This window comes from Podarcis tiliguerta, assembly GCF_965153285.1.
Source record: "Podarcis tiliguerta genome assembly, chromosome: 11".
Lineage (NCBI taxonomy): Eukaryota > Metazoa > Chordata > Lepidosauria > Squamata > Lacertidae > Podarcis > Podarcis tiliguerta.
This window is the reverse complement of record NC_139544.1, coordinates 3,821,472-3,837,921: the sequence shown is the minus strand read 5'-3', so window position 1 is coordinate 3,837,921 and position 16,450 is coordinate 3,821,472. Positions and strand designations below refer to the sequence as shown.

Sequence of the window (16,450 nt, the reverse complement as noted above, 5' to 3'; positions counted from 1 at the left end):
GACTTATTCCCTGTTATTATAAAAGCAGATTATTATTATTTTCAAAAACTTAAATAAAAAATGTCAAATAATCTTGAAACCAACAGGTAACATATACTGTTAATGCAAATTGAAAAAATGGTCTCCACTGACTAAATACGAAAACATTCCTGAATGCATAAATAGGAATAATTGTTCCTAATACTTTTTAAAAAAATATATGTTTAAGTATGGAAGAGGAATGTATGTGCATGTAAAAAGTGTATTATATTACGTCTCCTTGAAGGTTTAGTTTCTTCACCTGTAACATTTGACTTCCAGCACCGTCTCTTAATCTGTATGGTCGAATGACTCCATCCTCACCAAAGAAGCGGGGAGGACGCAAGCTCATAACATCTTCAGAAGCATTTGTAGCTCTGAGGGGGAGGAAAGTTAAGACCTTTGCGTTACAGAAATAGAATATTTTCATGAATATTCAAAAATGTTTTAATAAATTATAACATCCATATAAAACAAGGTTAAATAGCTAAGCAATACAAATTACAAATTCTGAAACTAGTAAAAAACTTAGCTGAGTCAGTAGGAATGTACTGCCTATGTCTAGACAGGAGGCAAAACTGAGGGAGTCCAGCCTGCTTCCCATAAGTCGTTGCTCCTGTCTAGTGTCTTGCGACAGGGTGAACACCCTTTCCACTGGATATGACACCCCACAAACTAAAACTGGCTCCAGTAGGTTCAGGTAGGTAGCTGTGTACATGAAAGTACATGAAAGCTCATACCAAGAACAAACATAGTTGGTCTCTAAGGTGCTACTGGACCTTTTATTGTTATTTTTATATATATATTTCTAGCTCCAGTAGGTGTATTTCCCATAGCATGGGTGTACCAAGAGCCAGTGGAGACCTGATTGCTGGGAGAGAACACAGAGCAGGGGAGCCTGAATATCTCTATTATGGGGGAGGCTCTCTCACCACAAAGAAAATCAATCAATCAATCAATCAATCAATCAATCAATCTTTATTACAGTCCAGAGACCCAACAAATCATTACAAAGCAATGCACAGTTCAGACAGCCTACCTCCAGGTTAAACAAGCATTTTGTTCAGGCTTAAAGATAGGGATCATTGGTTCTTGCAACCACCAATAAAAACTTTGCCACTGCTAATGTTCTAGCGTTTGTCCGGTCTTCCAATAGGAACCTGACATAGTGAGCCTCTGATTTTCCCGGGAAAGGTACCAGCAAGGGTAATATCAATTCAGCCCTGGCTTATTCATATTTCACACAGTGCACAAAGAAAATAAAACACACTGGTACAAAACGGTTCATAACAGCAAATTTCGCATAATTCTCTTACTATGCTATTTTTTTTTACTTTGTAGTTTTTACTGGTATGAACTATGACAATCTGAAGGCACAGTAAGAAAAGAATGGAGTAAGAGGTAAGGGTTATTGTTTTTTAGTAAAACTTTTTTGAAAAGGCAAAGAAGGAATAAAGTAGAGGGAAATACAGCGAAAAGAAAGAACCTGAGCTCAAAAGGCAAAAAAATAGTGTAGAGTAGAAAAAACACATATGGCTTGGGAAATGACAGGAATTAAAGCGAAGGAGCCCAAAGGGCAGAGCACATGGAACTTAGCTAACCCCAACACAACTGTCCACATGGATGTCTCCTATGTCAAGCTGAGAAACACACACTAACACATAATGACATATTTAAAATTATATTTTTTCAAGTACTTCTATTCCAAGCTAATAATATGTTTCATATTTAGGGGAAATATATCAAAGAAAAGTAATACAAGTATTATAAAATGAAATTTATCATGTGTACAACTGTTGATTTTTTTTTAATTAAAAAAATTGTTCTCATTTTATTTAAAGTACCTGTGTTATCAGCGCTGATAATTTTATTAAGGAATGTTTAAATAAAATTACTGATCAAGGACTGAAATGTGAACAGTATGGCGATGGTGGTGGTCACAAATAATGGTAATCAATACATTCTTACCTTTTGATTCCCTGAAAGGTGCTGCTAGCCATATCTATTATTCCTCCAGTGGGTCTTGCTACAGCTCCCACTAATCCTTTCCCAACGCCTTTGAAGAAACCTGTTGCTCCTTCTTTCTGGGCTCCTAGAAAACAATGACAGCAGCAAACAACAAAACATAAAATAGAATCACAGCATCACAGAATTGTAGAGTTGGGAAGGACCCAGAGGATCACCTGGCCCAACCCCTTGCAATGCAGGAATGCGCAGCTGCCCCATACGGGGACTGAACCTGCAAAATTGGGGTTATCAGCACTACACTCTAACAAATAAATGAACTTCTTTTTAAAGAAAGCATATTTTATCATTTGCTACAATTAAGGCTGAGGTGTGAGCTATTTCATAAACTTTTCCAGCTTAAAGGAGGGCTGTGGGAGAGGAAGAGTATAAAAGGTTTCACAAAATGCATGCCCCCTGCAACATTGAGGATATCTGGATCCAAATCAGAGTGCAAGCAGTACTTTCAGCCCTCGGTCTGGTCCTGAAGTTAAAGGAATAAGGGGGAAATGCTGTCCAACAGCAGCAGGGAATGTGGTAAGTGCTGGTAATGGTGAATAAAACTTCACCCCTCTCTGTAAGTTCTCCTAAATATTATCAAAATGCACTCCCATCCAATCGCAGCCTGCAAAATGGTAGATAGACAGGAGGCTATTTTGGCTCAGCGCTAATTAAAACTATGATACACCATTATAACAATTGTAAACATACATTTTTTTTTCTATTTTGCTTCATTTGTCAGCAGCAGGTAAAAAGTAGCTTGTTTTTCACATAAAGTATATCTCAGCAAATAGCAGCTTTAGGTTCAAATAACACAGTACGAACTGAGAGAACGATCATACCTCTTATTGGCTTTGTTACTATTCCTGTTATTCCACTGACAAAACCCTGTAAGTTAAAACAAAATGGCATCTCAACTTTGTTCTAAAATGGATTTCTCAGCATGATTTAAGACTGTGATGTTGATTATATAACAATAATAATTTATTATTAATACCCCGCCTATCTGGTTGGGTTTCCCCAGCCACTCTGGGGAATACAATAATTCATCAAATATTAAAAGCTTCCCTAAACAGGTCTGCCTTCAGATGTCTTCTAAAAGTCAGATACTTATTTATTTCTTTGACAACTGGTGGGAGGGCATTCCACAGGGTGAGCACCACTACCGAGAAGGCCCTCTGCCTGGTTCCCAGTGCGGTGTAGTGGTTAATAGTGGTAGTCTTGCAATCTGGGGAACCGGGTTCGCGTCTCCGCTCCTCCACATGCAATTGCTGGGTGACCTTGGGCCAGTCACATTTCTCTGAAGTCTGTCAGCCCCGCTCACCTCACAGAGTGTTTGTTGTGGGGGAGGAAGGGAAAGGAGAATGTTAGCCACTTTGAGACTCCTTAGGGTAGTGATAAAGCGGGATATCAAATCCAAACTCTTCTTCTTCGTCTATCTTTGTTTCTCGCAGTAAGGGAACCGCCAGAAGGCCCTCGGCGCTGGACTTCAGTGTACGGGCAGAACGATGGGGGTGGAGACGCTCCTTCAAGTATACTGGGCCAAGGCCATTTAGGGCTTTAAAGGTCAGCACCAACACTTTGAATTGTGTCCGGAAACGTACTGGGAGCCAATGTAGGTATTTCTGGACTGGTGTTATGTGGTCTTGGCGGCTGCTCCCAGTCACCAGTCTAGCTGCCGCATTCTGGATTACTGGTAGTTGGTTTCCGGGTCACCTTCAAAGGTAGCCCCACGTAGAGTGCATTGCAGTAGTCCAAGCGTGAGATAACTAGAGCATGCACCACTCTGGCGAGACAGTTCGCGGGCAGGTAGGGTCTTAGCCTGCGTACCAGGTGGAGCTGGTAGACAGCTGCCCTGGACACAGAGTTAACCTGTGCCTACATGGACAGCTGTGAGTCCAAAATGACTCCCAGGCTGCGCACCTGGTCCTTCAGGGGCACAGTTACCCTATTCAGGACCAGGGAGTCCTCCACACCTGCCCACCCCCTGTCCCCCAAGAACAGTACTTCTGTCTTGTCAGGATTCAACCTCAATCTGTTAGCCACCATCCATCCTCCAACTGCCTCCAGACACTCACACAGGACCTTCACCGCCTTCACTGGTTCTGATTTAAAAGAGAGGCAGAGCTGGGTATCATCCGCATTCTGATGAACTCCCAGCCCAAATCCACTGATGATCTCTCCCAGCATCTGAATGTAGATGTTAAAAAGCATGGGGGAGAGGACGGAACCTTGAGGCACCCCACAAGTGAGAGCCCAGGGGTCTGAACACTCATTTGCCAAAGTACTGGAGCAGGCATAGGCAAACTCCAGCCCTCCAGATGTTAACTACAATTCCCATCATCCCTAGCTAACAGGATCAGTGGTCAGGGATGATGGGAATTGTAGTCTCAAAACATCTGGAGGGCTGGAGTTTGCCTACGCCTGTACTGGAGCATAAAAATAATGGAGACTGGATTCCTAATATAAACTTTCACTTACTCTAAATCATAGCAATATTTTCAATCTTACCTTAATTAGAGCATGGATCAATAGCAAATGGTGTGGTGGGGCCAGCTCACCTGACCTCCCGACAGCTGAGTCACTGCTGTTTGCAGTCACACTATTTGCATTTCACCAACCTCCCCATCGCTGTGCCTCTTCCCTCTTTTGCGAGGGAGCAGCAACTCTGCTGTCAGAAACCCATCATGCTCACTTCTGATGTGAATGAGAATATAATTTATGCAGCTTGTGACTGCAACTCTATCTGCCGAAGAACTAGCGTTGAAACCATTCAACCTATCAATATTAAAATACGTTATGTGATGTTTCTTACAGACACCAAGCCTTTTCCACCACGAGTGATGCCCTCTTTCAGGCCAGCAGGCTGCCTATTCATGGCTTCCCTTCGCTTCTGCTGATAGTCTTCATCCATAGTTATTGCTGCTACTCCTTTAGCCATAGCACCAGTTATTCTTGATGCAGCACCAGCTAATCCACCTATTAGCATAAGAGATTTGAAGAAAAAAATTCAATGTTTTAAGGAGTAAAAAATGCAAAGAATACTTTTGCAGCTTTTACCTATGTGTAGAAAAATGACTGCTTACCAACAGCACCACCAACTAGGGCTTTGAGACCCAGTGCCATTCCTTCTACAAACTCTTCTGGACCCTGGATAGCCCCCTAAGAAGAAGAAAGACAAATATCTTGAAAATATTCTGATTGATAACCTACAACCAGTTCTTTTCTGCTAAGAATAATAGAATTGTAGAGTTGGAAGGGATCTCTAGCGTCATCTAATCCAACCCCCTGCAATGCAGGAATCTCAGTGAAAGGATCCAACCTCCCGAGGGAGACTGTTCCACTGTCGAACAGCTCTTACTGTCAGAAAGTTCTTCCTGATGTTTCGTTGGAATCCTCCATGTGACAGCCCATCAGATATTTGAAGAAGGGTATCATATCTCCTCTCAATCTCTTTTCCAAGCTAAACATACCTCCTTCAACCTTCCCCCATACGCCTTGGCTTACAGACCCTTGGTCATCTTAGATGCCCTCCGCGACACACATTACAGCTTGTCCATATTCTTCTTAAATTTTAGTGTCCAGAATTGGACACTGTATTCTAGGTGTGGTCTGACCAAGGCAGAATAGAGTGGGACTATTACTTCCCTTGACCTGGACACTTTACTTCTGTTGATGCAGCCTAGAATAACATTAGCTTTGTTTTTGCTGCTGTATCACACTGTTGACTCATACTACGCTTGTGTTCCACCAAGATCCCTAGATTCTCACTCCTCAAATATTTATAAAGAGTTCAATCCAGCAGTTTGTTGTTTAGTCGTGTCCGACTCTTCGTGACCCCATGGACCAGAGCACTCCAGGTACGCCTGTCTTCCACTGCCTCCCGCAGTTTGGTCAAACTCATGCTGGTAGCTTCGAAAACACTGTCCAACCATATCGTCCTCTGTCGTCCCCTTCTCCTTGTGCCCTCCATCTTTCCCAACATCAGGGTCTTTTCCAGGGAGTCTTCTCTTCTCATGAAGCGGCCAAAGTATTGCAGCCTCAGCTTCAGGATCTGTCCTTCCAGTGAGCACTCAGGGCTGATTTCCTTAAGAATGTATAGGTTTGATCTTCTTGCAGTTCATGGGACTCTCAAGAGTCTCCTCCAGACCATGATTCAAAAGCATCAATTCTTCGGCGATCAGCCTTCTTTGTGGTCCGACTCTCACTTCCATGCATCACTACTAGGAAAACCATAGCTTTAACTATACGGAGCTTTGTCAGCAAGGTGATGTTTCTGCTTTTTAAGATGCTGTCTAGGTTTGTCATCACTTTTCTCCCAAGAAGCAGGCAATTCAATACTGCCATCTCCACATGGACACAAACTGTTTTCTAGCGGAATTTTTTGAAATCAACCCTCAAGTACAGAATGTTCAATCTTGCATAAGTGAAAGCATGTCTGTATTTTGGAACTGTTAAATTTTGCAAGTAGGGTGTCAATGTGTCAAGGAGACTAGGTGAGAAATAATCATACCATTGACAAAATTTCTTTTGTTGGCCAAATTATTTTGTCATTCAATGTCATATAGGCACTGTCCAATTAAATTCTTTGCTTTGCTGAAGCCCAATGTTAATCATTGTTGTGGTGATAAACTAGAGGAATAAAGCTTTTGAATGACAAATTTTAGTCCAGGCGCTCTCATGACAGTCTTGCAATATTCCAAAGGACATCTACCACAAATTTGTTCCTTCCACAGTGATTAGGCTTTTGAAAACTCAGTATCTTTCTACACTTTTGGCAGAATTTTATGTGAAGTGGCTGTTGCCTTCCACTGTAAATATTTACATACTAGTACAGCCTGTCTTAGATTGCCTTGAGGAAAAACTAGGTGGAGAACACACCTGGTAAGGTTCATAGAAGAATGCTTCAACTCCTTCAGACAAGTCTCTTATGAATCCAAATGGATTGCCCAAAACATCCAGTCCAAGAATAAGAACATACATTTGCTTAATAGCCTAAAATGCAAATAAACATGTTATAGAAAATATATATTTAAGGCATATAATTTCAATCTACATATGAATCTACAAATAACTCATTTTTGTGAGTCTGTCTACGCAGCTATTTATTATTATTAATTAAATTTGTATACCACCCTTTAGCCTATGCTCCCAGGGTGGTTCACAACAGAAAAATACAAAATAAGAATACAAAATATGTAATAAAATGAAAACAAACCCCTCCCACAAACACATTTAAAAACCCACAGAACCAACCAAATGCCTGGTTAAAGTGATTTATTTTTTTTCCTGGCTGACACCTAAAGTTATGTAATGAAGGTGCCAAGCAAAATGGTCAATTCATGTTAGGTTCATGATATACTAACCTGCTTTGAATAATGCATAACTACAGCCCACTGCAGTTGCTCTGTAGTACAAAAGTGGTAGTTGAGCTCAAAGAATGCCAATCTAGAACAAGTAAATTACATTAAAATGGCAAAATAAAATATATTCTGTATGTAATGTTTTAATTAAAATCAACTAAGTGAATATTCTACTTACTTAAGAACAACATCCTGCACATCTGTGAGTGTGGCCCCAATACTCTTTAACAAGAGGTTTAAGGACTGAACTGGAATTAGCTCCTTGCGTGCCTCTTCCTTGTTGCTATCGTCTCCAGGAGTGCTAAGTGAAAAACTTAAGTGTAACTGAAATGAGAGCAGGGGAGGGGATGAAATATGGGAAACACCAGTAGTATGTGGGATGCTACCTTAGATCTTAAAAATATTTTTGCTATGATATTGCATTATTATATCTTACATATAAGTCAGCTTGATAAGAATGTTTACCACTGCTGTTGCACAAAAATATAAACCATCAACTAGTATGGTACAAAGTGTATGACTAGGACTATGGCTATGAGGTTTCAAATCCTCAAATGAGACCTCGGGGTAAGGATATATAGTGCTGGGCATCTATCTCACTAGAAGTCCTGGGGCTCTTGTGTTGTGGAGTGCTTCCATAAGAGAGCTGCCGTGCACTTTTGAGGCCCTGGCCTTGCAAGATCAGCTGCAGCAAAACTAAAACTATTATTATTTATTTATTAAATTTGTATACAACCCTTCAGCTGAAAACCACAGGGCGATTCGCAACATTAAAATATAAAATGAGAATACAAAATACATAATAAAATAAAAACAAACTAGAATCATAGAACTGTAGAGTTGGAAGGGACCCACGGGTCATCTAGTCCAACCCCCTGCAATGCAGGAATATGCAGCTGTCCCATACGGGGATCAAACCTGCAACCTTGCCATTATCAGCACCAAGCTCTAACCAACTGAGCTACATTCTAGACTAATAACTCCCCCTCCACAAACATATTTAAAAGGCCATGGAATGTTAATCAGCCCAAGGCCTGGTGATAGAGAAATGTTTTCACCTGGCACTAAAAGACATGTAATGAAGGCACCAGGCGAGCCTCCCTGGGGAGAGCATTCCACAGATGGGAAGCCACCACAGTAAAGGCCTGTTCTTCTGTTGCCACCCTCCGCACTTCTCATGGAGGGGGCACACAAAGAAGAGCCTCAGATCAGCATCTGGTTCATATGGGAAATAGAGGACCTTGAGGTATTGTGGTCCTGAGCCATTTAAGGCTTTATAGGTCAAAACTAGCACTCTGAATTAGGCCTGGAAACTAACTGGCAGCCAGGCTGGAATCTATGTAATATACTCAAACCGACTTGTCTTGGTGAGCCAGCTGGCTACTGAATTCCGCACCAATTAAGCCCTAATCTAACCTAGAGGTTCCCAAACCATAGCCAGAAGTTAGGCTACTCCTGGCCAGATAAGAGGCACAGCTGAGCCACCAGCTGAAGCTGATGGAAGGCACTCTGCGTTACCAAGCCCATCTGATTCTCAAATGACAGCAAGGATCCAGGAGTACCCCCAGGCTGCGTACCCACTCCTTCAGAGGGAGTGTAACCCCATCAAGAGCAGACACCTCCCATTCATCTGGCAGGACAGAACCACCCCCTAACAGTGACTCAGTCTTATCTGGATTGAGCTTTAGTTTGTTGGCTCTCATCCAGTCCATCACTGAGGCAAGACAATGCTCCAGCACATCCACTGCCTCACCTGCAGATGTAAAGGAGAAGTAGAACTGTGTGCCATCAGCATATTGCTGACATACTCCGAGACTCCATATAACCCCACTCAGTGGTTTCATGTAGATGGTAAACAGCAGACACTGAACTCTGAGGAATGCGACATTGAAGGTTTTACAGGACCAAATAGCACTCCCTAAGCATCACCCACTGGAGTAGTGGGTAGGACTGGAACCACCACAAAGTAGTGCCACCTACCACTAACTTGGACAGCCCCTCCAGAAGGATACAATGGTTGATGATATTGAAAGCTACTGAGAAGTCGAGGAGAATTAACAAGGACACATTTCCCTTGTTTCTCTCCAGACAAAATTCATTATGCAGTGCAACCAAAGCAGTTTCTGTGCCAAAACTGGGCTTAAACCCTGACTGAAATGGATCTAGAAAAATCAGTTTCCTCCAAGAGCACCTGGATCTGGTCCATGACCACCTGCTCAAGAACCTTGCTGAAGAAGGGGAGGTTGGCAATTGGCTTATTTGGCAACTGAATCTAGTTACTTAGACATACACATACCTTGATTGGAGAAATATGAAAATATTCATATAGGCTGATTTGTGATGTATCTGTTGATGATATATTCTTCAATTCCTCGTGTACAGATTCTACATCCTTTTTGAAGAGTTCTATCTGTGAAGATAATAATAATAATTAATAATAATAATAATAATAATAATAATAATACTTATGCCCCGCCCATCTGGCTGGGTTTCCCCGGCCACTCTGGGCGGCTTCCAACAAGAGATTAAAAATACATTAAAACATCAGTCATTAAAAACTTCCCTAAACAGGGCTGCCTTCAGATGTCTTCTAAAAGTCAGGTAGTTGTTTATTTCTTTGACACCTGATGGGAGGGCGTTCCACAGGGTGGGTGCCACTACAGAGAAGGCCCTCTGCCTGGTTCCCTGTACCTTTGCTTCTCACAGTGAGGGAACCGCCAGAAGGCCCTCGGTGCTGGACCTCAGTGTCCGGGCAGAATGATGGGGGTGGAGATGCTCCTTCATTAACTTAAAACCAGCATTTCTTAAAGCCAAATTATACACTACCAGTTTCATGACAAATGGTATAGCTATTCTGTTGAGTTTAAAGAACCTTCTGGGTTGATGTCTATGTGTAGAAATATTTCATGTTCTATTTCTTATTTGATGACAAACAGTGTTTGACCTTGTTTATATGTCCAATGTAGCGCATGTTCCATATTTCTCATTAAGCACCATTTGGTACAAAATATTCAATACAGTGTATGAAAAAATTGAGCCAACACACATTATGGTTTGTTGCTTTTTAACTCCATTGAACAATAATCTGTACCTCTTGATCTTTGGGCACCTCGTCTGCAAATGTAAAGAATTCAGCCAATGCATAAAGAAACCCAAGATCTAATCGGAGATCCATCTCTTGAATTAGGACCTTAAAATACCTGCAAAATAGTTTGTTTTTGTTTTGTTAATAATGTCTTTGTCTTTAAAATCCACCAGTTCATAAAAATATATAAAAAAAATATTAATGAAAGACAACATTAAAGTACAATCTTATGCACATGTGGGCAGATATTAGTCCCACACGGTTCGCTGGGGCTTATTCCCAATATGGAGTACACAAGACTGTAGGCCAAGTGATTTCAAAAAGTTTGATTGGTACTTACCTGAAGCGTAGATTTGTGAGGGTGTTATGCAGGCACTTGGTTGGATAACATCCCTTGTCATGTGACAAGGCAGGAGCCAAGAATTCTGGGAAGTGGACTGTCCTATCTCCAGTTTACACCCTCACCAAGCTCGACAGTAACCAGAGTCTCGTATGAAGGAAAAGTTGGAAAGCATACAGCAAAGAAGCACCCACTTCCCACAACTAATGAACCTTAAAACTAACAACTGTAATGCACACATTACTTTGACCCCTTTGTAATCTATATTAGGGAGAGGCTTGCAAGACACCCTCACAAATCTACACTTCAGATAAGTACCAATTGTACTACAGTGGCACCTCCGTTTTCGAACAGCTTAATTCCCGAACAACTTGGAACTCGAATGCTGCAAACCCAGAAGTCAGTGTTCTGGTTTGCAAACTTTCCTTCAAAAGCCAAACCGACTCCGTTTTCAGCCCTGAGCTTCTGTTTTTACTGTTGCGATGCTAATTTGCGTCCCCCCATTGTAATTCAAGTCTTTCATTTCCGATTGCAGGGTTCTGAGGTGATATTTGGAGCTTATTATTTGGTGCTTTTGTTTTTGCTATTTATTTTGCATTTTTTTTGTTTTTGAGGCTTTTTCAGTTAATTTTTGTGACCTGAAGCAGCTTAGTCATGCTGGCCACATGACCCGGAAGCTGTATGCTGGCTCCCTCGGCCAATAAAGTGAGATGAGCGAGAGTCACGACTGGACCTAATGGTCAGGGGTCCCTTTACCTTTACCTAGAACACAGTTCAGCTATTGATTGACTGACTGTGTGACTGTGGAAATGTATAAAAGCCCCCCATCCAAACAATGACTATCATCAGTGCAGGTATCATGCACAATACTGTTTTATTTTATAGTGCAGTACATTGATTATTGCTTTCATTTTATTGATCAATGGTATCATTAGAAAGTAAAATTCATGTTAAACTGCTGTTTTAGGGGTTGTTTTTAAAAGTCTGGAATGGATTAATCTGTGAGAAAGCACGCCTTGGTTTTGGAACACTTTGGTTTTGGAACGGACTTCCGGAATGGATTAAGTTTGAGAACCAAGGTACCACTGTATTTATTTATGGTGTCATGCAAGCACTGGGTTGGGACATACCACAGCTTTCCCAATTAGAGCAAAAACAACCATTAGAGGACTCTACTTCCAACAGAGACCAACCGGTCTATTTTGTAGGGCCTGGTAAAGGTAGCAGAAAGTAGCAGAAGTTGCTGCCAATCTAGTGGAGTGCACTATCAGATTAGCTAGAACAGGGCAACTGTAGAGTGCCATAAACTAAGCAAACACAAGCCCTAATCCACCAAGATAGAGTAGCAGAAATAACCCTCTTCCCCAATGTATGCAGGTGAAAGGATATAAACAGAGGATGGATACATGTAATGTCTTTTGTCCTGGCTAAAAGCACCTTCAGTGCCCTTCTAACATCTAAAGAGTGTTGTGTCTTTTCCGGAGGATGGGAAGGATATGGATAGAAAGTTGGAAGTACAAGTTCCTGCGGTGCCCTATGGCTGGAGGGCTGCTTACATGTGTCGGGGGGGGGAGGCGCTTGTGGATTGGGGGACCTCGCACTGTATTGGAGATGATAAATGGACTAAATCATTAGACTAGAGTCAATAAGAACTTAAAAACTCGAGAAGACTATAAGAAGCCCCTTGCATTGCCCAGTTGCTGAGGCTGAGCACTAGGATTTCCTAGGGGACAACTGTTTCTGAAAAGCCCACAAATTCATCCTCCTCAGAAGAGGAAGAATGAAAGGCACTAAACAATTCCTCTGATGGTGGAGGTAATCCCCACACATTTAGCCGGGATTGTGCCCCAGGTACTTCAGAAGACATTGCAGCCTTTCACAGAGGGAGAGGGGGAACAGAGGTAGCTCTTACCGGGTCCCCCAGTGCAGTGTGCCCTTTTCTGCCTGTGCAATGCCTCTTCAGCAGAGTCTATGTGCTTAGACTTCTTTATTGCTTTCCTTGTATCCACGAGAGGGTTCAGGTACCGTTACTGTTACCAGCTCCTGCTCTGATGCCATTTAATAATAATAATCAATAAAATAGCCCTTCAGGAGACCCAAAGCTATACACGCATCTGTACTGGAAGGGGAGGGCTGGGAGGCCACGGACCACAGCAAGTTTGGTGGGAAACTGCAGGCAAGCAGTAAAACTACTCAGGCTTTTTTCCTGTTTGATTGCTCCTACTCAATAGCAGCAGCAAGGAAAGGGAGCAAAAGACAAAGAAAAGGAAGAAATGTTTTTGCTTTGTTTTTTAAATGCATTAAGTTTTTTGTGGAAAAATTGGCTGCAAAAGAAAAAAAAAGTGAGGGTGTGTGTGGAGTGAAGCCAACAGCTACTCTGGAAGGAATGGAGAGAGGCCCTGAAGGAGCTCAGGTGTTAGGCTCAGATAAGCCTAACTGGTGTGAATGACAGGATTAAAGTCAAGTAGCATGAAGACATTATCCAAAGGTAAGAGAAAAGGCCAAAGTAATGAAGAGCAAACAAAAAGGCTGACTGCTCTCAACAAGGCAGGAGAGAAAATTGGAGATAGGATGAGCTAAGTTTCCAGAATTCTTTGATCCTGCCTTGTCATGTGACAAGAGATATTTCCCAATCCAGTGCCTGCATGACACCAGAAATAAATTAATACTAAGTTCCAACTGAAACCATATGGATTAAGTAGAAAGGCAGTCTAGATTTAAGAATGAAAAAGGAATATATACTTACTTTATACGTGATATTTGAGAATGCCCTGCAGTTCTCATGACAATACTGACATCAGTAAAGGGTTTGGGTTCTATGAAAATTCCAAACAGGAAACAGGAGTGCGTAAAAATGACTCATACTTATGCAGAATTCAATTTATTTTGACATGTAAACTATAATATATAGAACTGAGTTCATTTGCAAAGGATATAATGGAAGGGTTGGACAAACCAATGGTCTAAGGTAATAGAGGCATATATGGGAAGAAATGACACTACTTTCTAAAATGAGGAGTGCACATCCACAAATATTTTCATTTTAAGTTCAGCAGATATACACTGACTGTGAACAGTTTAATGAAGTTACATAGAAGTTATTTTCAAATTCCAACTGCATCAGTTGTATAGGTCTCAAAGTAAGTTCTAGGTTTCCTAAGGGCACTGAGTCCCTTGCTGTTCCCAATCCATCCTAGGAGAACATTCTTGCTTGACAATCATATGTTGTCTGCAAGTGTTATCTACAGCTAACAGATTTCAGGGAAAGGTGGTGAATCCTTCATTGCCCCAGAACAAGGACCATGGAAAATACAAATGGCAGAAGCTGTGTCTCGCAAGACCACAGATTACTTCCAGATTAGGACTGGAATCAATAAAGAGACTATATATAGCAATGTCTGACTGGTCTTGTTCTTTGACAAGAACCTATTGTTGTTAAAAAAGACAAATGTTTGCATAATATGCTTTCATGAAATGCTGAGACATTTCAACTTCTAGCAAATTTAGGACTATGCAAACCCATCAACAAAATGTAGTTTATTTTCTAATCTTGCTATGAATGACTTCCCCCCATGAAGATCTCAATGTTTCCTTCTTCTTAATTATTACAGATGCAGAAAAATAATAACAATGCATTAAACTGTATTAACAAACCTGAATCCAAGGAGATGGACTTGGGAGGTTTAATAGGATAGAACACAAAGGGAAATATGGCTCCAGGAATCTGGTTTTGTATCTGATAAGGGTAATGACAATATGATGCATGTTAGATGTTCATTTGCAAATGCTTATTTTTGTCCTAATTTACAATTATACTTCCTATTAGCTTCTCCATTACATGAAGGCTGCATTCTAAATTTTGAAGGTCTGTATATCATTTAACCTATATTATTCCGAATTCTAATATTTGTAAGGTGAATTGAATAAAATACTTGGCACTTAATACACTTTGCAAAAACATCTATTTTCAAATTTTGTCATTTGAAAATTAAAAATTAAAAAATGTTTTCTATTTTAAAGATGCTTTCAAGAAGCCCAGTTTATACTGATTGTGTTATTTCTGAATTTATTTTATAAAATTTATATACAGCTTGGTTGTAGAAAACCTCAAAGTGGTTTACAGGAAAAAATAAAACAGCAAGGTTATTAGTAAAAATAATTTAAACATTCAAAAAAATAAATCAACTAAAAACACAACAGCATTCTAAATATCTGGGTAGGCTTGTCTAAATAAAAATGTTTTTAGCAGGTGCCAAAAAGAGTACAGGGAAGGCACCTGGCAAATGTCACGGAGTTCAAAAATGTAGATGCTGCCACATTAAAATATTGATTTCTTACAATTTTCTTACAAATGCAGAATGGATATTATGTGGCACCTGTAACAGTGTCAGTTCTTCAGAATGAAGTGGTCAAGAAGGCATCATTGCATGGGTTTGATCACAATCAGAGAAGTCCCACTGAAATTAATGGTCATGACCAAGGCTCAAGGACTATCCCTGCATCCATAGTCTGGCAGCTCATCATGTTGGAAAGTGGGGCAGACAGACTGGCTAGCCATGGCTATGAGAGCAGATCAGGATGCAGCCAGTACTGGGCTGGCTCAGCTCTGCCCTCAGGACACCTCATTTTGAGGTTATGTGCTGGACCCTGCAAGTAGAGATACCTCCAGATACTTTCTGCATGCATGTTCAGGACATGAATGGGGCTATCTGTACCGCTGGAATGATGGCAGAAGCAGAAGTGAGCAGAGGGATGCCTCTGCTGAATCCCACCTCATCCCCACAGCCCAGAGTAACTTTGGATTGCAGCCCAACTTAGCACATTAATTTCAGGTCCTGAACAGAATTCAGTTGCATGTAATCCATTATCTGTAAAAACAGAATTTTGTCTTACTGTGAATTTCTGTTTACTGGGAATGACAGACGACATTCCTCATATACCTCCAGGATGGTGCTTACTCTTTTCCTTATGGGCTTTCTATGGGCCTTATGTGCTTCTGACTTCTGTGTTTACGACAAGGGAAGGAGTCCTTAACCTCTTTGTGAATGCAGAAGTGTCCCCATGTGTGCTTGCTTCGGCAGCACATATACTAAAAAACAGAAGTGCCCCCATGAGAGGAAACCAATATGACTCACACAGAAAGCAGCATGACTCACCCCACCTGCAGAATGAGAGTGTGAATCAGAGGCTCCTGCCTAATAATATCAGGCACTCCAAGAGAAGGTGACATTGGAGTCTGACTAGTAGCCTCCTGTACAATCTTCACGGTCAGAGGCGCAGAAACAACAGGCAAAGCCATAACGGTTATGCAGGAGCATAGCCAAAAAGGAAGGAAGAAGCTGGCCATGCACAAACTGTTCATGCACTGATCAGCCCCCCAGAAATTCAAAAGGCAGAGGATGTTGAAAGGATTAAAGAAAGCTGAAATTCAAAGCACACTGATCAATGATGCAGGGCGGGGCAGGAACCAAGCAATGATGCGGTGTTTTGGTGTGCAAAAGTGCTTAATTAATGGTGATCAAAGAGAAAATGGTGCTCCCACTTAGGTAGGTTGTTTTATGAGCAACAAGTGTTTAAACAAAATGGGGGCTCTGCTCAGTATTGTAAATGTAAATGAGGGACCTGCTAAGCTTCATGCTC

The 16,450-nt window shown here is 41.2% G+C and overlaps 1 protein-coding gene across 3 annotated transcripts in view; it reads right to left on the bottom strand.

Annotated features, from left to right (window-relative positions):
• The window catches only part of VPS13A (vacuolar protein sorting 13 homolog A), a 146,903-nt gene that overhangs the window by 14,869 nt on the left and 115,584 nt on the right, over nt 1–16,450 (bottom strand). For all 3 annotated transcript variants that reach the window (XM_083403280.1, XM_083403281.1, XM_083403282.1), the window contains exons 57-68: nt 14,465–14,546; nt 13,557–13,626; nt 10,477–10,585; nt 9,682–9,795; nt 7,564–7,709; nt 7,389–7,470; nt 6,904–7,017; nt 5,109–5,184; nt 4,838–5,001; nt 2,865–2,910; nt 1,987–2,110; nt 281–395 (exon numbers count right to left, since the gene is read on the bottom strand). In XM_083403280.1, coding sequence (XP_083259406.1) covers nt 281–395; nt 1,987–2,110; nt 2,865–2,910; nt 4,838–5,001; nt 5,109–5,184; nt 6,904–7,017; nt 7,389–7,470; nt 7,564–7,709; nt 9,682–9,795; nt 10,477–10,585; nt 13,557–13,626; nt 14,465–14,546 — 1,242 coding nt within the window. The remainder of the gene's footprint in view (nt 1–280; nt 396–1,986; nt 2,111–2,864; nt 2,911–4,837; nt 5,002–5,108; nt 5,185–6,903; nt 7,018–7,388; nt 7,471–7,563; nt 7,710–9,681; nt 9,796–10,476; nt 10,586–13,556; nt 13,627–14,464; nt 14,547–16,450) is intronic.